The 27800-nt window shown below is 36.7% G+C and overlaps 1 protein-coding gene across 1 annotated transcript; it reads right to left on the bottom strand.

Moving 5' to 3' along the window:
- Positions 1 to 335: 335 nt before the first annotated feature.
- On the bottom strand, positions 336 to 9453 carry dlx4b (distal-less homeobox 4b). The gene is made up of 3 exons (XM_079594475.1): positions 8686 to 9453; positions 7092 to 7285; positions 336 to 789 (listed from the first exon to the last, which is right to left on the bottom strand). Exons 1-3 carry the CDS (start codon positions 9002 to 9004, stop codon positions 538 to 540), a joined length of 765 nt encoding a protein of 254 aa, XP_079450601.1. The 5' UTR covers positions 9005 to 9453; the 3' UTR covers positions 336 to 537.
- Positions 9454 to 27800: the final 18347 nt, after the last annotated feature.

Genomic DNA, 27800 nt, shown 5'->3' with positions numbered 1-27800 from the left:
TACAAGCGATGTCGTGATGTAAATTATGCATTTCATTCGATTTTTGTGCTTATTTGCGCAATTTATTCCAAAACGCTACTATTTAAAATACATAATGTAACCTAATACATTTATTTTACTTTATTTTTATTATTACAGTTAATAATAATAATAATATAAATATATTTTTCGATAATTAATTCAATAATATTTTAAAATAAGCGATGGCATACCATACAATACTGTACCAGGCCCGTTTTGTATAAGAACGTTATTACCTCCATGGTGACATCCACATTTAAACATCAATATTCTGAAAATGTCTGTAAATCATTCATAACATAGCAGCACATCCATCCTTTCATAAATCCTTTATTTCAAGCACATTGTAAAAGATGGGGAAAAAAAGTGGAAAAGCTACTGAATATGTGTTTCAGGGGCATCTGCTTGCATAGAGAGTAAAACACAGTCCTTTCAAACACACCAAGCAATAACACACATGATGGAGTTGCGAAGGAAAGCACCTTCACAGGTGTCCACACTGTCTCTCAGGCTCAATCACATCATCTGAGGTCTGGGCAGAGGATCCTGGTGGTGTGAGGCATACCAGTGCCCGTAATTGTTCATGTAGCTGCTTGGGTGCATGGATGGCACTTTGTTGGCCATGGAGACCTCCCAGAGCTGAGACAGACCCGGAGAGCAGGGAGAGGACGAGGACGTGGTGTGGAGCATCTCCCCTTCAGGTCCACTGGGCCCATGCTTCATTACCTTCTTATATTTGGAGCGCTTGTTTTGAAACCATATTTTTACCTTCGGAAAACAGAATAGAACAAAAATTGACATTAAAATACATCTCAGATGATGCAGCAATTGAGGCCACATTTTGAGGCCGCGTCACAGGCATCTGTCTGTTCATTTGATTCTATTGACACTCTTGACACACTCGAACAGTCTTTGCAGACGTGGACTCAGTGACATTGCTGTGTTTCATTACACGCGCTCAGCAATTGTTCCGCCCTGCCATTTTTATGATGGCAGGGAAGCATGTGTCTGACAACAACAATCACAGCGTAAAAAATGCATTTAAATTGAGTTGAAATAAAATGACTCCCAGAGAGCTTGTTTGGGAGATTTTGATAAAAGAACAATTGGAAATCATTCGGCATGGAGATGATTTAGGCACACCAATATTTAACATTACAGGCATAACCATCATGCACTGCTCAGATGAAAGATTTTGGGCTAGTTTGCAACCATTACTTGTCTTCTTTCAGACTAGTAGAAAAAAACATCCAAAATACCCTTTTAAGTGTTTAATTTATAACACTTTATCTATTTGCGTCTGAAGATTTCAATTCCAAGTTTCCGTTTTCTGAGTCAGAAATCTCCACTTAGCACTTTCAAACACCAAACTTTACAGGTGCAGACGTTTTTTTTCTTGCTTTAGACAGTAAAACAAAAAAGTCAACTAAATGAAACAAGAAAACAAATTTTGAACCTGGCTTTATCCAATGTTTCTGTTCTGGAAATGTACATGTAATTAGATAAGGCCTCAATTGCATATTACAAACTTGTAATAATTAACTGTGATTAATCAACATATGGTGATATCTATTAGTTGCGCTATAAAGCCGCGCTCATTCAGGGAAGTGCATTTACACTTCAGTTGAATGACAACATTTGATAACCTTGTGTATGAAGCAAACTGCTGAAAATATCCTCAACTTAACAACACCACTGAAATAGGAGCACACAGTTTATCTGTTAGTCAATTGTGTGTGAAAGTTGCGTTAATGGCTGTGTGTGTATATATATATATATTATATTATACTGCTGTTCAAAAGTTTGGGATCGGTGAGATTTTTAAAAATACGTTTTTTGAAAGAAGTCTCTTATGCTCACCAATGCTGCATTTATTTGATAAAAAAACAACAACAAAAAACAGTAATATTGTTAAATATTATGACAATTTAAAATAACTGTTTTCCAATTTAACATATTTTAAAATATTTATTCTTGTGATCAAAGCTGAATTTTCAGCATCATTACTCCAGTCTTCAGTGTCACATGATCCTTCATAAATCATTCTAATATGATGATTTCGAAAACATTTTTTTTTTCAGGATTCTTTGATGAAGTTTTATTTCATTTATTTGAAATATAATCTTTTGTAACATTATAAATGTCTTTACTGGAACTTTTGATCAATTTAATGCATCCTTGCTGAATAAAAGTATTATTTTATACTTTTATATAGGCTATATACCCCCCCCCCCCCAAAAAAAAAAAAAAAAAACTTACTGAACCAAACTTTTAAATGTATTATGTTATAAAAACTTTCTATCTCAGATAAATGTTGTTATTTAGAACTTTCTATTCATCAAAGAATCATGAAAACATTGAATCATGGTCCACAACTGTTTTCAACATTGATAATGAATGATAATAAACATTTATTGAGCAGCAAATATCATATTATAATTATTTCTGAAGGATCATGTGACACTGAAGACTGGAGTAATGATGCTGAAAATTCAGCTTTGCATCACAGGAATAAATTACTTTTTAAAATAGAAAACATTTTAAATTGTAATATTTTTTCACAATTTTACTGTTTTCTTTTGTATTTTTAATCAAACAAATACAGCCTTGGTGAGCATAAGAGCCCCCCCCCCCCCCCCCATCGACCCCCCTGATGGCCATTGCGTAATTCTCACCCAGATTATAATATAACTTATATCTTTAACTTCACTTCACTGCAAATACATTAGTGCACAAACATTTGAGACGTGTCCTTAATGATGTAGGAGTTTATGGTTCCCTTGCCAGAATGTGCACTCAATTTAGAAACACCTCGCGGAACGAGACCCAAAATTGAGCTTTGGGAAGAATTCAGCCGAACGCCCGCACGAAAAACACCAGCCACGCTTTAAGCCTGACTCAGAGAGCCCACCTCACGCAGTTTCCATAACCTCAGACAATCAAAATCTATGCAATGGGTTTTTACACAATGTTATTAGTTTGGCTGTCAACAGATTTAATAAACACATGCAAAAAGGATTTTCTTTTTTATTTCCAAAGACTGGTTTGCCAAACAGCTTTTATAGTGAAGTGATGGATTCCAGACCTATGTTATATGTGTAAGGAGGGACTTGGAAAAGCCAAAAGCATATGCTTGTGTGGCACTTGTTTATGTGCTTTCAATCACATTTATGGATCCAATGGAAACTGGCAGCTCTGGATTTTCAGATCGTTGCCACCTATATCGCAGGTACATTTTGTATCAGTATTCACAAAAAGTCGGGTTGATTTGCAAGCACTGCATATTCAACCACTGTCTGAGCGAGGTGGATGTGAGAGGCGTTCTTCAGCCGACGACAGGAACACTTTGATGGAAACCGAGGCGTAATCAGACAGGAAACCCTTATAGCTGTGGGACAGACTGAACTCATTCTCCATGGCCAAAAAATGAGGAGCAACCTGTCACACTCAGGGCGGCAAGTGTGGAACGAAGAAAGAGAGCAGTGAATGAAAAACAGAGCAAGCATAATGGGAAGGCTTACACTGTGTATGCCATGGGCAATATGGCTGCACCCAGGCTTATGCTAGGCTTCCATTTTTCTCCACACACACAGACACTGATGCATGCATTAATACGTGCGTGTCAGCAGGAGGGATTTATAAAAATAAATCAATGTCCATAACACCACCCTACAGGAACTCATTAATGGGTGTGACATCAGCATAACAAGTATAGACATACAGACGACTTATTAATCAACCCCAAAGGGAATGTATACAAAGGTTCCTGCATAGGTAAATAAAAATAAAAATCTAAAATAGTTTTATGCTTAAATACACATATAGTGAAAACTCCATTCCTAAAAATCATCAGCACAAAATTTCAGGCGCATTTATCTCATTCACCGGCCCCGAAATGACCGCATTATGTTAAATCCATCACTCGTTCATGAACAGTTGGATATGTATTATTAAGCATAAGGCTTAAGCAATCAAGAATAAATATGCTTGGGATAACAGCTTAAGCACTGGGAAAAATATTCTCTCATACTGTAAAGACTAAGAACACAAAAGCTAGTGCGATAACTACAAAATGAAAGTAAAGGTTGGATTAAACGAAATCCTCACTTAGCTTTAACAAAAGAGAAACAAATCAGCCTACTTACGCATACATGACGCAAAGTAAATAAATGCTCAGAAACCAGTATTGACGGACTCGTCATCATGGTCTCATTTCAATGTTCATCCAGTATGATACTGAGTTAAAGTAACACTAGGTTACTTTTCATTTTTTTTGCTCTCGGGGTCCCCCTAGAGTTGGGAAACAGTATTGTCCTCTACTACTGTCGTAAACTCTGTCATACATGCACGTGCATTTGTTGACAACCATGATAGCCCTGAACACTGTAGGAGGAGTTCACGTGCAGGTGTTCTGCTTGCGTCGCGTGTGAAATGTCTTCATCCCAGGTAAAGTGGCATATATTTCAGCAAGTCATATGAATATAATTTCATGGGTTTTATTTTTTTTCAAACGACAAATGATCGCGATGCTCACGTTTACAAGCCAGCGTCATTTCATTATAGTAGCCTAGTCTATTGGTTACCGTTTTACTGAATCTATATGATACTTCAATGCAATGTTTGAGTGGTAGATAACCATATATCATCAATATAATCAAGCTACCATAGATGAATCTGCAAATTTTACAAATCGATTTGCATTATAGCTTGAGGCAAGACACATAAACAAATATCACAGACATGTTAGGTATCCTAAAATATTATTTTGTACATCTTATATATTTACTTGCAAGAATGTAGCCCCTACCAAACTTGTACACGCCATTTAGACATAGGCTTTCATTTGATATTTGAAAGTCCGCATCGGTCGAGCATAGGGTTGCCACCTTTGATTTGTGAAAAACCGGGACACAGATTATTATTATTTTTGGGGGTCTGAGTTGTAACGTTAGGTTGTAAATAGTATTTTCTTTGACACTGGTGGCTCATCCGACTTTGTTGTGTTATCCTCATAGACAGTGGTTATCCTCATCGTCCGTCTCTCTCCCCATTTCACACAATAGATGTAAATAGACAGTTTTTAAAAAGCTAGCTAGCAACTAAACTCACACTGTATCATCTTGGATGTGTGTTGATGCGCGCGCGCGCGCGACCGACCGACCGACAGCACAGGCAGTTGCTAGGCGATAAGTTGAGCTTCCAATCAAATAAAAGTAAACGCCTGGCATTGGCCAATCCGCAGTTTTACCCATTTTTACCCGTTTACGGACACAGGATTGGATGTACTGTACACAACTATGAAGAAAACACAGTAACAGTAGACGGAAACAGTTTAATTTGAAACCAGGAAATTCTACTTTAGAAGTACATTTTCACAAAAAAACGGGACTGTCGCTCAAAAAAGAGAATAATCCCTGGAAAACCGGGACGGGTGGCATCGGGCACCCCTCCTCCTCCTTCAGCTCACGCCAGCGAGAAACGCTGGCCCAATGTTGATCCTCGTTCTGCCTTTAATACGATCACTTTCTCGTTTCCTCTTTTTGCTTTCCTCAGACAAAACCTTTGCTTTCTTGCTTTTCTGTCTGCTTCGGCCATGACTTTAACATTTGGCAAACAAACGCTAGTTTGGCTCGCGCGTCCGATTTTAAGGAAGTGGGGGTGGTGGTGGAAGTGACGTATATGCCGTAAAGCAGTCGAATTTTGTAGTTCTCTTTGTTCGCCGGTTACTACCCGAAACCCGAAGTTTAAAAGTACGATTAAAAACGCTACAGACCCCGTCAGGCTATGGCAGACGTGTCATTCAACCTATTGTAAGTCGATGTACCATCACAAGAGACTTGGAAATATATTATTAAGGTTGAAAAGTAACCTAGTGCTGCTTTAAAGCCTCACCTCAGCATGAACACTTTCAGATTGTGGCCCCGAAAAGCATTTGAGGACTTGAGCCTCACTTAAAAAACAATGAATATCATTGCATTAAAATACATCAAACTAACAGGCATTTGCAGGTCATTACACTAGACCTTTATCACAGAAGTAACTTCACTTTCAAAATGACTTAATAACTGGTCACTGGTGTTTTTACTGGATGTATGAAGTCAGTTCCTCAGAAGTTCACATAAACAAGCCTAGTCCATCACATTAATAAACATGAAATATATCACCCTGAAATCCAGATTTTTTTTTTTTTTTTGAATTTAGTATTTTTTGATGTCATTACATAATCATTAGATATTTTATTCATATATCATGCTGTGTAGACCATGGACTTAAAAAAAAAAAAACATTGAATGAAACAATGGGATTTTTTGCATTCACCAATCAATTTTTAGGTTTCAGGAAAATGAAAGATATAAGGTTTATTGATATACTATTTTACTTTATGCAATATGTGTAAAATGGATAGTCAATACAATGCATACACTGTCTATAATTTGCACATCAGTGTGTTCCTGGGGAAACATGTAATGAAAAATAAGTGTTATAATGGGAGTAATAATTGGCAACATCTTCATAATAACATCTAATATTTCATAGGAATATTGATACATAATTTATTTTCCTATTAAGTTGTTGAGTCTCCCAAAATGCCTGAGAAACATGCTGTAAGTCATGGTGTCTTCTACAGTAGCCTAGTAGTTTCAATTGTATTTTTTTTTTGCTATATTTCTTTCAAATAAATGCCACTTGCCTTGTCATTTTGCTTCTAATGCAATGGTATTCTTATATTTTCAGTGAGGCTAAAATTCACATTTCTTTGAATAATGAAAATTCACATTTCTTTGATAAATGAATTGTTTTCCTGTGGTGCACGAGCGCCGCCCATATGACAAATTCCATAAAACCGACGCCATCTTAATGAGGTGCGTCAACAGATCATATTATATATAGACTAATCCACATCTCATATAATGTAACCCATAACATCGTTCCCCATCTGCTCTCCTCGACAGAAAATCTGCAGTTAACGAAGTAGCCTAGTCAGGAGGACTATAGGCCTAATCCCGAATCGAGAAGAACACGTTGCAGTTGTATTGTCTCAAACAGAAGTGAGAATGCCAGGCATTTACCTGTGTTTGTGTGAGTCCCAGTTTGGCGGCTAAATCTGCGCGTTCGGGCAGCGCGAGGTACTGGGTCTGCTGGAAGCGCTGGTGTAGCGCCTGCAGCTGAACACTGGAGTAAATGGTTCGCGGTTTGCGGATCTTCTTCCCCTTGCCATTGAGTCGAATCTCACCATTCTCAATGACTGCTGGCTTTTCGTGGTCTTCAGGCATGCAGACGAAATAAAACGACAGCATTATGACACAGTAGGCGGAATGATCATAAGTCATAAAACAAGCAGGTTAACCCTGCTTAACCTTGAGAGAAATCGTAAATTGTGACAGAGTAAATAGCTGTAACTGTCTTTTGATTTACAATAGCCACTCAGGAGATTTATCAGGTGTTTTAGAGGGAACATTAATGGGTCATCATTTTTTAAAGATCGGCAAACCATAATTAAACTCGTTTTAAAGTCAAGTTTACAGGCCTAGCGAGCCTAAACTTGAACCTATAGCAAAACAAACAAGCCATAGCATCGTTATCTTTGGAAGAATTACAACTACACCAATCATATATGATGAAAAAAAGAGAGCTATAGGGCAGGCTATAACAAAATTGGCATCGATTTCGACAGTGCTCGAGCTTCGGTGCATGTAGCCTACAAAATATTATTTAGGCCTATATATTTAGCCTATATGAATCATTATGCATAACATAACTTATATTTTAACATGGGATTTACATTAGATTTAGTCAACAAAGGTTGTATGAATTGCTTTAATGTTATTACTGAAATGTGAACAATGTGCATTTTTTATGCTTTCGTCGAAGTTAATGGGAGATATTGGATCATGAACACATGATGCGTGCTTTAATTTGCAATAAATGATTTTAAAGAATTTACACAATGCAGACTGATACCTAAACTATACGAAATGGTGTGTGTTATTTGTTTTTTATGTTTTAAAAAAATAAAATAAAGTTCTAGGCCTGCCAGGAAAAAATATGGTTTCCAAGCTTGAAAACACAAATCCTCCAATAAATAAGCCTAAGAAAAAAAAAACAGTTTTTGAATTAAAGTCGTTAAAATAAAAGGTCAGAACCTGTGTGCAATAGGCTACTCAGACGTTTGTGTTTACCATTTGTAACTGATTTACTCTTGGTCTTTAAAATTAATTAGACCATGTGTGCCTTTTTTTGTTGTTGTTGTAAATCTGGTATTTATTTAAAAAATACACGGTGCATTAAATTAGCTACTGGTACAAATGCAGAAAAAAAATTATGAGGCATCATATCAGATATTAATCTAATAATGATGCATGCATAAAGTTTAAGTATAGCCTATGCATTGCATTATGTGTGTATATATATATATATATATATATGAAAGATATATGATATATGATAGATGATATATGATAGAAAGATATATGAAAGATACATGCGTCTGTCTTGGCATTTATAATCAAGTTCACAACAGTTTTTGCTAATGCACATTTATATAGCCGCATTAGCAAAAGCTGTTGTGAACTTGATTATAAATGCCAAGACAGATGCATGTATCTTTCACGAAACACGTGGCGTCAAAACCTCACATTTGGACGGTTTTAAGAGGATACTCACTCGTGTCCTCAGCCCTCGTGTGAGCTAAAGAACTGCTGTGGTTGTTTGGCTGGTAAGGCACGTAAGACCCCGGAGCAGGAGCGCTCACCGGCCCGGGGTAGGCGTATCCCAGCGGCCGGCTGTAATGGGAAGCGGTGGAGTAGGGACCATCGTGCTGGAGGTGCCCGCCTGAGTGCAATCCATGTACTGGGTAAATATTGTGCGAGAATCCGGATAAATGCTGCTGGTTGGTTGGAAGTCCGTGTCCGAACTCTAAAAATGCGGATTTTGAAGGATCTGAACTATTCAGTGTATCAGACATGAAACTCATAGACATCATTAACAGTCAAGTCCATACAGCCCGATGATGGTCCGAGTGCTGCATTGAACGCTCACTGTGCACGAAAAAGACCTTGAACCGGATCCATCACAAAAAGATCGGGAGCAAGAAAAAAGAACCACGAACTTTTAAACGAAAGCGTATTTCCCACAGTCACTGGAATAAATCTCATATGTGAAATACGACTTTATCTTTCTTAAATCATGACAAAACCGCGCAATATCTTAAGTCACCTCGGGCTCGCGGTCCTGTGTGTTTCTGACTGACTCGCGCTCCGCGAGAGCGCGCGCTGATTGGTGCGTCACGCGACACCAGGGAGAGCTAAATGAAGTTGATGAGCATTTGCTATAGAATTGTGCTGAGCCCTGATATCGATCATGTCACAACATAATGATCTTCAAATTAAGCAAGACCTTTATCTTACAAAAACCACAAAGACAAGTGAACTTGAATACAGAAATTATTAGGAAGAAAAAACAAAAAAACATTGCAACTTCGCAGCCAACGAGACCCGGGCTTGTAGTCACTCTTTATAACATTAAGAATACATTTTTTTTAAATAATACTATTCTAATACTTAATTTTTATTAATAAATAATATTTCTATAAAAAATATATGGGAAAATGCCACTGTTATTGGAAATGACAGGGAAAAGACGCAGTTAGAAAACAGGCCATTTGTGACAACACTACCGAACAGCGGAGCAATGTTACACTGTAAGGGTGAATTATTACAATGAAAATCTGCCAAATTATTACATTAAATAAATTATATGATATTATAGTGTATTATATTATACAATTATGTGACAACTTGCCATGCAGGATCAAATACAAATAGGCTATAGGCCTATATAGAAATACAGAAAGAAAAAAAGAAAGAAGCTATGCTAAAACTTCCATTATTGCATGTCAGTTTGTTTACAATATGTGATTATGTGATCTCTGTCCGTGTTTATTGGACGCATTAGTGTACACTGCCTGAAGTTGTATAGCACACAGTGATTGCTTTCACTCATCGACTGGATTGCGCCCGGTGTGACAGTGGGCCGGAACAGAGCACCACCTTCCATTCAGAAAACTAATATGATTGGAAGTTTGTTTGTTATCCATTCCATTCATCCAGTCCAGTTTTTGTTTGCTCCAGTACACACATTCCATCGCTCAAAAGGGAGAAACTCTGAATTGTTCTCCAAAATATTAGTGTGATTGTGATAGCAATGAGTAGCCTACAACGATTATTTTCATATAAAATACGAATTGTACAGGCCAACAAATGATCTGAAAATTGTGTGCTTTTATTAGAGTTTTAGGAAAGAAACGTAAGTAGGCCTAGCAATATATAGCCAGAATTCAGCCTATACCTGATTTTAAGTTTAAAGGTCTGGGTAAATTTTCACTTTTCAAACACGCATTGAACTAGGTAGCTAAATGTGATTTAAGAGACACAACACAATGTTTTAAAGGTATAATAAATAAATGAATAATAGACTGATTAAATTAAATCATCGGCAGAAAAGATCCGCAGAAGCCCATCGTTCATCTGGCCGTGTAATTCACAAAACGCTGATATTTTGCAAAAATACATTCACTGATAAAGAATTGTAAATATGACTAGTTATTTTTTTTAAAGAGTGTTTAACCAAGCAATATATGATCCCGTGACCTCTCACACTCAGCCCTCTAAAGCTGAAAATACATAGGCCTACATTTGATAACCACGGAATGAAGATATGAGTGCAAATCCACATTTAGGATCACTTTAAAATACTCTAAAATTAAACGAATTGCGAGCAGTATAAAATCTAAAAGTAAAATAAATGTTGGATATGTCTATTTGTGAAGAAGATAACAGTATCCTTTAATACGAATTTAGCATATTTAGCGTTTTCTTGGAACAATAAGAAAAAGTACTACATTGATATTTTACGCGGGAGGATCCAAGCGGTTTCTGAGCACGTGACACATTAACAACAATCAGCAATTCCTATCCAAAATCTGCCAGTATTATTTTAAGATCAATATTGGTGCTCACTACTTTATTTTATTTTTTAAATGTAAGGCCTGGTTATTTGTAGCGGGAGAGTGAGGAGTGACGGGTGAATACTCACACTGTCAGTGTTACCAATTATACATGAACCACGGGGGTAAAATGATTATAATAAAGGCCTAACCACATGAGGTGTCAATAGATGCTTTAGGTCTCAAAATAAAAAAATCGAAATAAATGAAAATATATTGTCTGGTTTATTGATTAAATGACAGAACTGCTGCTGCTTTTTTTCGTTTGATATGCAGCCTAACATGCACACAAGAAAAAAAAATATCGAATATCATAAGGATTGTTGTGATACAGTCACTACTAGACCCATATACACCCATATCTAGAGTTAGAGCACGTTTAGTTTCCTATTTTGTTTGCAGTTCTGAATTTAAATGTATGTGTTTACCAGTTTGAATTCAAATTAAAATATGGTGGCTGAATATTAGAGAGATGGCATAATTATTTAAATTATTTTAACATGTGATTACTACAACAAATGTGTGCACAAAATGCACACATTTTAGTGATAAGTGAAATATTTTTTTGTAGTAGGCTACTTTAAGCATCCAAATATGAATGTCATATCAAAGAGATATATTTGAGAAATTACAGAGTGATTTACAGAGTGATATTTGCAGTGAATATTTAAAGATGAAAAAAAAGGCCCATCCAAAATCAGTAGCAATGATGACTTTTACATAAACTTACAGTAAATGCATGCAATACAAGAACCAGTTGGCAAAAATAAGATGAAATAGGCAAAACCATTCTGTTGCACTGAAAAGCATACAGATAACAGCATCATAACTAACTGACTGCAGTAATACCTCCCTCTTCATCTGTCTCAGAGCATGATCATTAAAGCAAAGCAACTTCCATATGTTGCTAAAGTGCTGGTGTGCCACTTGTTCATTTTGGTCATGTTTCACTTTGCAAGCGAGTTTTCCGGGGCCGTAGGGGACCACAATGGGCTGAGAACCAAGCCATGAAGCTCATGGTCTTCAAGCTCAGTGGACCAAAACATACCCACAAATTATTGTCATGGCTAAACCACATTCTCAGAAATTACAGTGAGGATGCAACATGACAATTTCATTTGGAGAAGACTTTCATCGGTTCTGTTGCTAAGTAGGCTACTTGTAAATAATTCTTTGGGATACACACTAAGTTTGAAATTATTAGGATTTTTAAATGTTGTTGAAAAAAGACTAAATTTAGTTGATCAAAAGTACAGTAAAACAGTAATATTGTGAAATATTATTAATTTTTTTAAAATATTTTTATATTTTTTAAAATGTAATTTATTCCTGTGGTCAAAGCTGAATTTTCAGCATCATTACTCCAGTCTTTAGAGTCACATGATCCTTCAGAAATCATTCTAATATGCTGATTTACTGCTCAAGAAACATTTCTTATGACTATCAATGTTAAAAACAGTTGTGCTGATTCATATTTTTGTGGAAACTTTTTTTTTTTTTTTTAAATATTCAGAAAAGAAAGGTGCAATAAATTAATCAAAAGTGACATTAAACACATTTAATAAAAATAGCTAATCAAAGAATCCTGCAAAAATGTACGATTTCCACAAAAATGTATAAGCAGTTTTCAATATTGATAATGATAAGAACCATTATTAATAACTAGGGGTGTAACAATATATTGTCACAATATATCGCAATACAAAAATGCATCGATATGTATCGTGGATAGTGACAATATGTATCGTGGATAGTTAAAAAAGTTAATTTTTTAGAGTTTTAGTGCCAGTCTTACATTAAACTACTATATGATGTTGAATATAATGTATAATAATGCAATGGGGGAATATTTGTGGGTCCTGATAATGCCAAATGTCTTATGCTACCAGTAAAAAGTGGCCTACATTATTTTAAATATATCTAGTCAGTGACAGAGTGCAAGCATATTCGTCTAAAATAATTCTGTATTTTCAGCTTCAGAATCATTCATATTTTTATTCTGGTGTCACTTTTGTCCTGTGCTTTTGGTTTCCAGCACTAAGTCTAAACTCATTCATTTACACTTACAATGTAAAACCAAATTTAGCATTTTATCCGCTTTTATCACGTCTTGGAATAATATCGTATCGTGAGTTCAGTATCGTAATATGTATCGAATCTTGACATGACGGTATTGTTACACCCATATTAATAACTGAACAGAAAATCAGCTGATATTGATGAAATTCAGCCTAGCACCACAAGAATAAATAATTAATAATTTCTTTTAAATTGTAATAATATTTAACAATATGACTGTTTTTACTGTATTTTTTTATCTAATAAATGCAGCCTTGGTGAGGAGAAGACTTCTTTCAAAAACAACTGAATGGTACTGTATATATTTATATATAGATAGACATTAGCATAAGTTAAAAATAAATGAAACTGGCCTCATTTAGACAACCAACCCAATCTGCATAAATGGTGTCCTTGATGATTTAGAGATTTTACAAATAACATGCATGAGTACAATGTGTCAAAGTGAACTTGAGAGCAAAGCTGTAGTCGGAGCAGAGCAGATCCCTGTGAAAAACTTGTTGTTCTGGGATAGATAGAGTGGAGAGGGTGAGAAGGAAAGGTAGACGCTCTTTAAGGCTATAATTATGCCTGTGTTACGGAGAAGAACAAAGCGGAGCCCTGGAGTCATAGTGCAGGGATGTGTCCTCACCGTGCCTTAATACACACGAGACCGAACGTTAATAACAATACAGCAGAACGTGGCCCAGACTGCCTGGCGTCTGCTGCCCTGAACGTGCGTGTGTGAGACGAGAAAAGAACCAAAAATGTGAGTGTGTGTGTGCAGATTGGACCGTGCTAAAGTCCTGTTTAGTCAATCATCGTCCAGTGATGCGGAGTGACAGCGTTCCTTTTACTCACATCAGTCGTGCGTCATCCATTTTTCCACCAGTTCTCACATCACCTTTTCACAAGCGTGTTGCAGAACCGGTACACGTCACATCAACATTGGTCTGTCACTGGCGGAAAGAATGCTCTGTGATTTTTTTAGAAATGATTTAGTAAATGTGTCACTATTTATTAGAATGTTTACTAGATTTTCTTTCTTATGCAAGTCAATTTGAACTGTTGCTTCAAAATTTCCAGTTGCTATACACTTGTCAAAAGTTTGGAATGATTCAGATTTTTTAAAAATGTTTTTGAAAGAAGTTTCTTCTGCTCACCAAGGCTATATCAAAAATACAGTAAAAACCGCTATATTGTGAAATATGATTAGAACTTAAAGTAACTGTTTTCTACACTAATATGTTTTCAAATGTAAATTATTCCTGTGACTAAAAGCTGAATTTTCCAGTCTTCAGTGTCACATGATCCTTCAGAAATCATTGTAATATGTTGTTTTACTGCTCAAGAAACATTTCTTATCAATATCAATGTTAAAAACAGTTTTTGCAGCTTGTGGAATCCATGATACACTACCATTCACATGTTTGGAGATAAAAAATAAGATAAAAAAAAAAAAAAACTACTTGCTACTTTTATTCATCAAAGACTGGTCAAAAGTGACATTAAAGAAATGTACTGTATAATGTTACAAAATATAACTATTTCAAATAAATGCTGTTCTTTTGCACTTTCTATTCATCAAAGAATCATGAATTTCTTAGAATTCTTAGAATTTCTTAGAATTTCTAAGAAATATTAAAGGAGAACTCCGGCGCAAAATGAACCTTTGGTCTAATTACACATTGTTACCTAGTCAACCGTTATCTGAGATTTGTTTTCATGATTATCGAATGTAAATAGTTTTATGTCTAAAAACAGCCTATGACGCTAGTATAACGCTAGTATAACGCTAGGAAATAAGGCATAGAGTAATGACAAATAAAAATCGCTTGTTAATACCACTAACAAGGCTCAAAATAGCCCCACACTAACACGGTAGCATAATGAGGGTCCCTACCTACAAGCCGAAGCATTGAGAACTTTGTCAGTGTCCAGACAGTTTAATAATAAGATATTTTATACATACAGTCAACTTCGCGAATACAGGCAGAAGCCATCTTTGAAAAACAGTCGACTCTATCAGTCGATCTACGAACGCCGATCCAAGTGCGTCTGAACTGTGTAGAATCTCATATGGTCCAGCGCACTTGGATCGGCGTTCATTATGCTACCATGATAGTGTGGGGCTATTTTGAGCCTTGTTAGTGGTATTAACAAGCGATTTGTATTTGTCATTACTCAATGCCCCATATACTAGCGTTATACTAGCATTATAGGCTAAACTGTTTTAATAGTGATTTCATGTAAACTATTAAATATATCGATGTATAATCGATAATCATGAAAACAAATCTCAGATAACGGTTGACTAGGTAACAATATGTGTAATTAGACCAAAGGTTCATTTTGCGCCGGAGTTCTCCTTTAAGCAGCAAACACTGTTTTCAACATTGATAATAATAAGAAATGTTTCAGAAAATCAGCATACTCGAAGGATTTCTGAAGGATCATGTGACTGAAGACTGGAGTAATGACGTTGAAAATTCAGCTTTGAGGAACAAATGACATTTTAAAAACATATTCACGTAGAAAACACGTCTTTAAATTGTAATAATATTTCACAGCATTACGGTTTTTCATCAAACAAACAAAGCGCATGGTGAGCATAAAATAATTCTTTCGAAAACATTTAAAAAATCCTAATTATTTCACATTTGACCAGTAGTGTACGTGCTTGGCTCTTGCAAACAGCAGTGTTTACAACAGATTTGTCTTTTTCCACTCATGTTTTGGCCAGGGGGGGTTACGGGTCAGGGGAAGAGGTGCGCTTTGTAGAATAAAGACTGTTAATCTGTGCTCCGGGCCACTGGAGGACATGGGACTTTCTGTGGTCCACCCTCAGGTCTCATTCCTCTTGTGTAGAGCTTAAACTCCACAGCACCTCAGCTTCATCAGAAAGGTCATGCGGGCATTTGTATGTTGGCAGGAACCTTGGCATGGGGTTTGCAGGGAGATCTTGAAGATTACGGATCTAGAAATTGTTTAAAAGTTCTGCAGTTTCAGTTCCCAGCACTCCTTGAGCGAAGAAAAAGATAATGATCTCAAATCATCAAAGAACTGCCAGCTGCCACTCCTCACACAAACATAACTGACCGATGCGCAGAACACAAAGTGACTCAAAACTGATTAAATGATTAAAAAGGACAGTGAGACGATGACAGAGAAGATTCTTAAGTATAATTATAAAACATGTCTAATACCTTTGTGAAATAGAAGCTAAAATAGATGCGCAGGAGGAAGAAGACAATGGTATTGACAAGTTAAAGTCTGTCTAATCCAATAGTATTTTCATCACTGATCAACCATAAAGTTCAATAAAGTGGTCATTTTCCTCTCGCAGACCTACATATAAAATTCAAGAGTTAAGATTCTTATGATCAGTGAGACTGAAATTCTATTTAGGGATTTATGGTCCATAATTTTGTTACTTTCAAACTTCTGAAGTGCATTTTAAGTTAGATCATTTTCTAAATTCTAAAATATGCTTTAAAGTAATTTGGTTTTGGTGTATATAGCCTATATATATATATATATATATATATACAAATACAAATTTGGTATATATATAGGCCTATATACCAACCAGATTGGACACATATACACCAGATTGTGTGTGTCTGTGTATATATATATATATACACACAATCTGGTAACCTAAATCTGCGCTATATGTTTATATACACAACCAGCCAAAAGTTCAGAATAATTATGTTTTTTTTTAAAATGTTTTTGAAAGAAGTCTCTTCTGCTCACCAAGGCTGCATTTATTTGATCAAAAATACAGTAAAATGGTAATATTGTATTACAGTACAAAAAACAAACAAACAGTAATAACGGTAAAGTCAAAGAATAATCCTAATGCATTGTATTACTGCAATGAAACATTGTAATAGTTATATCAAGCTCCTTAATTACATATTTTCTAGTGCTGTGAAACGATTAATCGCGATTAATCACATCCAAAATAAAAGTTTATGTTTACATAATAAATGTGTGTGTACTGTGTATAATTATTTTGTATATATAAATACACACACATGCATGTATATATTTAAGAAAACTGTTATTTATATATAAAAAAATTATATTTATATATAATATAAATTATATATAAATCTGCAGTATACATTCAACTATTTCTTAAATATATACAAGCATGTGTGTGTATTTATATATACAAAATAATTATACACAGTACAGACACATCTATTATGTAAACACAAACTATTATTTTGGATGCGATTAATCGCGATTAATAGTTTGACAGCCGTAATATTTTCATTTTATACATTCAAGCGAGGAAAAGTCACTGGACACAAGCAGAAGCGGACAAAGAAGGAAAACTTTCAGGTATTGAAAAGTAGCCTCTCTTGCTTTTTGTGGGAATTGTGAATGTGTGTGTGTGTGTGTCTGTTTTTTGGCTTGGGCTCTGAATTCATCACCAGAGTAATTGCTGCCAGACAGAACTGTGAGGGAAGGCGCTAGAATCTCTCTGCACGAATGACTTGACCAACTGTTAAACGACTGTGTATGTGTGCGACCGCCGTTTCCGAGATTGGATGAAACAGAGAACCAGGTGTAAGATAGTTCGCATTTGACTGCTACTGTAAGTGGTCAATTAGATAATTCGGCCAGAATGTCAGCATAAACGTTAATTAATAATAGTTAATATTCCACTTCTAGTCTATGACATCAGTAGTTACAAAAAAAACCCCAACCATTTAGTTATATAGTAGTTTGAGTAAAATTTAATTTACAAATTAAATTAAAACATAAAAATGTAACAATGTATACTAATATATATATATATATTAACTTGTTTAATAGCTACAAAACAAATTAAATCCTACTCAAATTTAATTTCATTATCAAATTACACAGCAGTATAAACTGAAGGACAGACGAAGCGAAATAATGGGCAGAAAAGAAAAGAAAAAAGAAGGAGAATGAGATTTGACAGACCGAATTTATTCAACATGCTAAACATTCACATCTGGACGGCAGGAAAACTGAATTGGAGCGAGTGCAGAAGCACCATTGAGCTGTTTTCTGACACTCAAGCAGAGCAAAAGACACATTCCAGAGGACGAGACAACACTGGGGAGGAGGTTTGGGCTTTTTCCACTGTAAATGTCACCATGGACCACAAAAAAGAGAAGTGCTCAGAAATGAGCTCAGATCAGCGGTGATGGGGGCGTTGCGGCGACGGAGGGGGGTGTCTAGGAGACGCATCTGGGACGCTTTGGTGTAGCTGGTGGAGATGGGCACAGTTCAGTTGAGGTCACTGAAAACAGGGCGGCAGGAATGTTGTGGTACTGAGACGAGAGGTGGCCTTTCAAAGTTTACACTGAAACAAAACTCTACAGAACACTGTGAGAGCTACTAGCTATATCACATGACACAGGTTCATTTTATATATAAAGACCGAATTGTTATGGCAAGGCAATGGGTCGGAGTAACCATGAAACAGAAAGGCTTGTGGGTTGCATTGGTGTGAAATTACCAACAATGGTCCGAGGAGGAACAAACCACAAATCTGCGACAACTAGAGTTATCCCGTCTGGTCCGAGCCAACAGAAGGTCTCCAGTGGTACAAGTCACGTATGGAGCATAGACCAATCAAAGTGACTATGATGATCCTCGTCCACCATCAAAAGCATCTACAATGAGCACGTGAGTATCACAACTGGACCATGGAGGAGTGGAAGAAGGTCGCCTGGACTGATGAGTCCCGTTTTCTTTTACATTACGTGGACGGTCGTGCACGTGTGCTCCATTTACCCGGGGAAGTGATGGCACCATGATGCACTGTGAGACGATGACCAGCCGGTGGAGGAGTGATGCTCTGAGCATGTTCTGCTGGAAACCCTGGATCCGGTCATTCGTGTGAACGTAAATTTGACATTACAGCAGGATAATGCACACACTGTTCAGGAGTGGTTTGAGGAACATGATGAAGAGTTCAAGGTGTTTCCCTGGCCTCAAAATCCCCCAGACCTCAATCCAGTTGAACACTGATCTAACAGCAGTTTCCACAACGCTACCTCACTACCAATTCGTAAGTATTTTACGAGGTGACTTCATATGAGTGAGGTTTTCCGAATTCGTACGAGAATTTGTACGATTTGTCTAAACCCCAGTGACGGGTAGGTTTAGGGGCGGTGTCATGGGTAGGTCATTCGTATAATCATTCGATATGTCATTCGAATTCGATTGAGCAAAAATCGTACGACTTCATATGAGTACGACCTCGTAACACTAGTGGCAGTAAAACACCAACAACTTTTATTCCCTTTCACAAAAAATTATCATTACAGAGAGAGATTATCGATTAATAAAGACTTTTTTCGTGCAGTTTACAATACTTTGCTATGACCTCAAAACACTTTTACCACTATAGTGCATGATTTGTAATCTAATATTTTTTGTCGTTTGCATCACATAAGCAGTTCTATATGGCTTTTCTGATGCAATAAACTTGTTTGGTAGCTCACTTGGTACAAAATTGCACTTGTGAAACACGAGTCATGACAACGAGCTCAAAGTCTTGTAGAAGCAAGCTAAATTGACATGGGTGCTTCAGAAAGTGCGTTTTTATCTCGTGCTTGCTTTTGTTAACGCTGTCAGGTATTTAGTGTAAATGCTACGTTATTTTCAAACACATTTTTAGCATCTCACAATGGACATTTAACTTCTGAACTGCCGTAATATGTACGGTACAGCTATGTTAAAACATCAGGGAACACACTTTTAGCACCACTTACTCCACATTTCACTTTGAGAGTGTCACAAATACTGCAAGGAGCAACGTAATATCATTTTTCAGAAATGTCGCCAGAGGCACATTTTTTCCACTGAGCCTCGGTTGAAAGAAAGACATACAGGTTTGGAACGACACGAGTATGATCGAAGAGTTTTTAGGTGAAATATCCTTTTAAGAGGCTGTATTTGAACCAGTGCTGTCCATTGCAGAACGAAGGACATGAGGATGGCAGACGGGAGGAGAAACGGTCCAGCCTACAGTTGAAGGTTTATCCCAAGGGAGTGGAGCAGAACACATGCACATCCAATCAACAGACAATGGCGACAAGGCCTGAGGTTTCCAGGTATACACAGGGAATTTCTAAAGACCGGTTTACCAGGTCCAGGGATTATCCTTCTGAGGTTACCTAACCCGTCAGTAACGTGACCTCCCCTAGCCCGTGGTATTGTGGTCTGCTATGCCCATAGCATCCGCCGAGCATTATGATTAACCATCTCGGCTTAGTCCATCTGTACGGACAGCTTCAGCGGACCTGACATCTGTCTAAGCAAAACAAGAGCACTTCCTGCACGGGAAACTTGAGAAAGACATTCTCACTTCTTTGAGTTTCAACAACGAACGCCTCTCTATGACCGACTGATACTTTAGACACCTCGAAGTGCTCTTGCCACCTAATCGACGAATATGATTTTTCCATCCTTTCACTCCCACGAATCAAATATTGAGAAAGCGCCTGCCCCAAGGTCGAATCCCTGTCTCCTGAGCTCCTCAATAGAAACAAACCACCGGGATCAAGTTCAGCTCCTGACAAGAAGAGTCCCTCGGCCCTGTCAAGTGTTAAGTTCCATTGTGACCTACAATGGCACACAATGGCCTTCGCAGCGCCCGGGCTGTCCCTGCTGCCTGATGAATAACACAGAAGCCTGGATGTGGACAGCTTATCAGATCACTGAGATACGAGACAACATATCTGTTGCAGTTTAGAAAATAGCAACATTTTCACTTTTTAATTAATCAGAGATGATTAATAGAATGTACTTAATTTTATTTTAAAGAACCCTTTGTGCCAAAAAGACATGTCTTAAATGATTGCATAAAACTTTCATGTTTAACAGGTTTTTTTTTTTGTCCTAGTGATAAAGTGGTTACGAGCTGTTTAATTTATAACATTTAATTAAAATTAAAAATGAATTAAAACCAAATCTATCGTATAAAATAATGTCTGACAGAAGCCTTTAAGAACATTTCCTTCTTATAACATAAATAATAAAAAAACACCATTAAATATAAAATATATAAATAACTTTTTTTATGCTTGCCTAACTTAAGAAATTTACCTGTATTTGGAAGTACTGAAAGTATCACTTGTTTTTACAGATGTATTTTTTTAAAGCATCTGTTATGATTATTTTAAAATATTTTTTTCTGTAAAGCACCATTGTGTATGACTGACAGGTTGACAGACATGATAGTACAATGGACTGCTGTAGACTTTAGGACGATTCTACGTAATAATACTGAAATAATACAAACAAAACACTGATTTTATAAGATACATTTAGTAATGTTCATTTAGTAATTTACTCATCTGCTACAACAATGTACATTTTCTTAATGTATTATTGTTTCTTTTTTTCAGGTAATATTGACTTGAAAAGCGATTAGTTACCATCAGTTAATTAAAAACATAAATCGATTGACAGCCTTAATACAAAAAAAAAAAAAAAAATATATATATACTGTATATATAGCCTATATATATATAAAATAATATGAACTAAAGAATAATGAAAAAATGAAAATACCCATTTTTAAATGACTATGATGTTATATGCAAAATATGATGTTTTATTAACAAAGTTCGGGAGGATCACGTTCAGATAATTAACACGAGGGGAGAGCACTCAGCAATCAACGATAAGAGGATATATAGACTCAGCCGTCTCACCTCAATGCATTGACAGTTCAGCAGCATCCCTCCCCTTCTCCACACTTCTAGTCCTAACCACTTACATACGGGGGTTGTGAGTACTCTGGGTTCGGGCCGAACTCCAAGCCCTCCCCCCGGACAGCACGCCAAATACGCATTAAACCTTACTCCCTCTAATTATATGTAAGTGTGAACTCGTGAAATGATTAGTTTGCATATCACTGTCAGAACTTCTTTAATAGAAGGAGCTGACAGTTTCAAACCACCTTCTATTTTCAATTCACTCTCAAGGCTGAGTGCTAATTTGTCAATGCCTATTTATAAGGGATATTTGACATGAGTGCATATATGTTGACATATGGGATGGGAACACTCAAACTGAATAAGCATGTTGCACCCAAATTTAGGTCTGAAAGATCAAATACACCATTCTATTCAATTTACCAAAGGTGGTAAAAAACGTCCAGATTATGCATGAGAACATGTGCACCATAATGCTAAAATTGTCTTTCAACGAGTAAAGCAGAACAGTGAAAATAAATCACAATGATAAAGGTGTCTCCTGTGACCTTAGGCAGCTTTGTGACGGAGTGTCCATGGGTGTTGAGCTTGTCATATTTGAAAGCTTGTTGCCGGGCCCTGGGCGGAAGAAGAGAAGGAGTGAGGTGGTGCTGTTCCCCTCCCTCTGCTCCTCTCTCTGTGTCTGCTAAGCGTCGGATTGTCTGTCATTTGAGGGACAACCGCTGACTTCAAAGGATCCACATTTTTGCTGCTGTCATATTTGAATGTCATGAGACACACTTCAGACAACCTCTAAGTCAGAAAAGAGACACCCGTCTCTTCCCACTTGTAAATACACAGTCTTTAAAACTTTAAACACTAGAGTCTGAGAGCATATGTACACTCCTAGGCCAAAAAAAAGCGTAACATTAAGCTTTTAATTGTCTTTACCACAAATTATTGGTAAGGAAATTGACTAAATTTAAGCAAATACACCATTTAAAAAGTCATTGCTGTCTCAGAAAAACATCAAAGACATAATTAAGTTTTGGCAGATTATGGGAAGTTCTGTGTGGAGTGATGAATCATATGAAACAGAGTTTCATGGCGATGCTCCAGTGGTGTCTTCGAAGACAATGTTCCTGCCCAAATTGCAAAGACAACCAAGAAGTGTCAAACCTGGAGTCCATCAGGCTCATGTTTTGACCTTGGTCTGAGTTTAAACCAGATTAACATTAAACTCAGACTTATTGGGAGACAATTTTTCAACTAAGCATCATGTCAAATCCAAGTACTGTACTGCATGCTTCACAGGGAACATAATGCAACGATTAAAAAATTGATTTGAGATGGTATTCATATAACATATACATTTAGAATATATATTAAAATGGGATCATCGTCCAATTGAAAGGTCCAATGATAGCCAAGCTTCAGCTTCCTCACTGATGGCATGACGACGTGTTCAATGAATCCATCTTGCCTTCCACACGCTGCAGGTTTCCAGAGCCAGCGGATGTAAAGCAGCCGCAGAGCATCACAGAGCACCACCACGCTGAACTGTAGGCAGAGTGTTCTTTTCAACATGCTTCATTCTTCTTCCTCCAGACATACAGCTGATCCATAGGGCTGAAAAGTTCCAGTTTTGTGTCATCGCTCCACAGAACAGAATACCAAAACTTCTGTGGCATATTTATATGATTTTGAGCAAATTGGAGCTGACTTTTTTTGTGCTTTTGTGCCAGTAGTGGTGTATGTTTGGGTTTTCTGGCATGCGTTTAGTACGTGCCTCAATGTGCAAGCTGAAACAGTGCCTGTTGCCACCAAGTCTTACTGCAGGTCTTTTGCAGTCACTCGAGGGTTGTTCTGAACCTGTCTTCTCAGAAATCTGGTTGCAGCTGTTGATAGCTTCCTTTTTTTGCCCCGTCCAGGTAGTGTAACCACTGGTCCTTCAACTTTGAACTTGCAAACTATTCTTCCAATGGTGTCTCTAGGAACGTTTAGTGCCTTTGTTATCTTTAAGTATCATGTTCCTTGTTTGTGAAGGGCGATGCTATCTTCTCTTAACTTTTTGGACCATTCTTTTGGCCATATTTCTAACATGCAGTCAAACGTGACACCTAGCCAGTTCAGATATTTCACGTGTTCTAGCTCAAGCACACCTGGTGCAACTAATGAAGCCCTTGATCATTTGCATCATGTGTGCTTGAGACAACACCAGTTTTGCAGATTTGAGCTGTTGTGAGGGATTCTAGTCAGGGGGTTGAATCATTTTGAGAGTGCAGAAGTCATTAAAAGTGGCATTTTCAGTTGAATTTGGGGAAACCACTTGAAAAATGTGTTGTGATAAGCTATTTCAATTACTTTTGTACGATTTGTTCATTGCAAACAGCTAAAAGTCTGTATATTTTGATAATAAACCTGATTTGCAATGGGGGTTGAATAATTTTGATTACACCCGTGTATGCATGATATATATATATATATATATATATATATATATATATATATATATACTTTTTTATTATTTTTATTAAAATGACTTATTTGAGTCTGATGTGCACTTCATGTTTGATATGATGCCCTGAGTTACTGCTTATGTAGAGCATTTATGTGGTTCCATTTCTATTAGTATGCTGTCTTAAAAAAGCAAGCTGCCTATTTAGGCTGTAGAACGCATTGCATCTCAATAGGTTTAGGAACAGAGCCGTAGTGTTTTGTTTGTTGCAAATTTAAATGTGCGGCGATCTCAAAGTTCTGCACTGATTGATCTTTTATGATGTCGGTGTAACTCTGTTCACTGTGATCTTCATGGCTCCACAGTCACATTTTAATATGTCCACACAAAGAAGTGACCTATTGTTGAAGTGAAAGACAGCGCCCTCTACAGTGGTTCAGGGACACATGAAGATTGATGTGAATGGACCAGTGACCTTTGAAGAAGATCAAAGCTGCACAGGTTACATACGTCTGCCTGTTTAACTCTTTCATCTTTATGCAGCTCCGGGAGTCATGACCTGAGCCTGTTTATCTAGCCGGCACACTGGTGGAAGCCTGAGAGATGCACCTGCACACTTTATTCGACAGAAACACAACAACATTTTTTTAATTGAGGTGCTATTGAACAGTTTTAGAACACAATGCACCTGTTGGATACACTCATGTTGGGTAAGTTACTTTAAAAAGAGCCATTAATTACTAGCTACTAATTATCTCTTCAAAAGAGTAATTATGTGAATGTACTAATCACTCTCTCTAAAAAGTATTGGATTACTTATTACTAATTGCTTTCTAAATCCCATATCAACCTCAACCATTTGAACAAAAGGGATAGACACGAAACTGCACTTTTGTTGTTATTTCAAATAAACAATATAATTGCATAAATTATTCTGGAACTGACCAAAGTGTGTAAAGGGAGGTTTACATTAAAAACATACATTTAAACATTACATTTTGATTCACTATTGTTTTATATATCATTTTGTTCTATATACAGTATTACATCAGAAGTAACTGTAATTAAATTGCAATAAAAGAGTAATCCATTACTTTACTTTACTATTACAGTAATTAGATTACTTTGTAATTAATTACACCAACACTGCTCTTCAAAATAAAGGTTATTTATTGGCATCTGTGGTTCCATGAAGAACCTTTAAAATCATGGAACACTTGAAGGATCCTTTGATCAAAATGTTCTTTAAAGCGGAACATTTTTTTATTTGGATTATTAAAAAGTTCTTCACATTAAAAAATGGTTATTTTCAGATTGAAAAATTATTCTTTAAAGTTATTGCTGCTCAAAAAATGTACAGCAAATTGGCAGCAAGCAATAAAAAGCAAAAACATTATAGTTCTTGTTGACTACATAACAGGAGCCACCTAAACGTGTGAAGATTTGGCCTCATTGGTGGGTAACGGTGGGTAACAAAGTGCTATTGCATTCCAGCAGTGAGAGTGAAGTCAATTAAGCCATTTCCCCTCCAATTTATCTCCCTGCAGCACCTAGATCAATTGGACTGCAGCTGCAAGGGCCATGTGTGTCTGGGAAAATGAGAAGATTGAGGTAAACCTCGCCTGGCCCCTAGGAGAAAGACTGGCAAGATTGTCTTCATACCTGTTTCAGATGAATGGGGGTTTTAAGTCTGGCTGTCTTTAGTGTGTGTGTGTGTGTGTGTGTGTGTGTGAAGTTGGGATAAGGATGGGGTGTTGGTTGATACAGTGTAGATTTGTCATATGTTGTCATAATCCAGAACTTGCTATCATATTTGCTAGTCTTCTGCCTCTTCTTCACTTGCTATCAGCACTTGAATAGAGAAACCATAGAACAATTTGAACTAGTCAATTTTAATGCATTTTTTTAAATTAGAACTTTACAAAATGCGTACTTTAAACACGTTTCAATTTCAGTTAAGTAATTTTTTTTTTTTTTTTTTTTATGTCATGTAAACGTTTGATGGTGTTATAAAAACAATGAAGACTAAGTTTTGTAGACTAAGAACCAAAACCATGTATTTTAAAATGTATTGCTGTGGAATGCAGAACTATGCTTCTATTATATCAAAATAAAAATGAGAATAATAATCAATCTATTGACCAAAGACACTTTTTGTAAATTCAATCATTTATTCATTGGCTACAATAATGTAGTCTTTTAATCTTTAAAAGGGGGTACAACAATTACTTATAAATACAACTAATTGGCCTTTATTTTATTATTTAATCAATCGTGTAATTAATTCAATTAAAAATGCCAATGACAACCCTAAATTTAAAAATAATATCAAATTAAAGTATGAAACTAACCATTTGCTTAAATTTGGTTTCCCCCAGCTAACAATTTGTATAACACAACGTTTTGAAAATGTTAGCCTATGGTTCTAAAAAATAAATTCTAAAAAGAACATACAACCTAAAACATTAGGAATTGGTTTCCAAATAAGTAACCAAAGGTTAACCATACAAATTTATTGTTTAATGGGTCCAACAGAAATACCATCTTGTCGCTATTAGTAAAACATTCATAAACCTAGTTAGGAGTTTCATAGAACACACTATGACAAGATGGTGTTGCATTTTAAAACAATCTGAAAACATAAAGGTAATGATATGCTAGTGATTTCCCTTTAGAAGTGAACTTTGAAATCTCTCATGTTTTTTAGATGCTGTGGTCGGTAGACATTCATCTGAACTGTGACTGAAGCCATCTGGAGCATTTCCCCAAAGGCATTCTAGCGTTCCACTCCAAACCCAATTAGCCAAATCACATTTCAAAAGTGCTTGAGTTTACCTGCCAATGGTCAAATCCTTCAGGTGTCAAAAAGAAGGCTTAGACCTGGAGGAGAGAACCAGAGAGCAGAATGGAGTGGGATTAGGGTGAACAAAAGGGCCACAGATATCCTCCAACACCTGTGCTCGTACTGTGGCCAGTGGAGTGTCTGCTAATGGGAAAAGCCTTTGGTCCAATTTGCAGGTGCTCAGAACCTAATCTCCCATCTCTGAGGATGGGCCGGGTATCTGTTTACCTCTGTACTAGTTCAGCAGACCCAGTCTCACTTGATAGGCAGAAGACTTCCATCCACCCTTGCAGCATAATCTAGGTGATCAATCATTTACATCAGTAATTAGGGCCTGGTGTCAAAACAGAAATGGAACATGAGCCTGGGGACTTGTGTGTAGCAGGGTTGACATCAGACTTGGCAAGTGTTATGGGTGATGTGGGTCTGCGTGGGTGAGACTGAGGGGGTTCACGTCTCAATGCCCGACTGTGGTCCAGAAGCCTGAGGTTAAGACATTCCGTACAATTTGATCCACGTTTAAGAATGCCATTTGTTCTGGGACAAAAAACTCGAAGAAAAGATCTATTAGCACTGCAAGATGAAAAAACAGTATCTCTCAGGCATGAAGAAAAGAAAAAAAAAACCAAGGAGCCATTGGCTCCTAAACCAAAAGATTTAGCAGCCAAATGACTATATTCAGTTGACGTATTACAGATTTACTCCATCAGAAGCATA

This window comes from Phoxinus phoxinus, assembly GCF_949152265.1.
Source record: "Phoxinus phoxinus genome assembly, chromosome: 21".
Taxonomy (NCBI): domain Eukaryota; kingdom Metazoa; phylum Chordata; class Actinopteri; order Cypriniformes; family Leuciscidae; genus Phoxinus; species Phoxinus phoxinus.
This window is presented reverse-complemented; position numbering and strand designations above follow the sequence as displayed.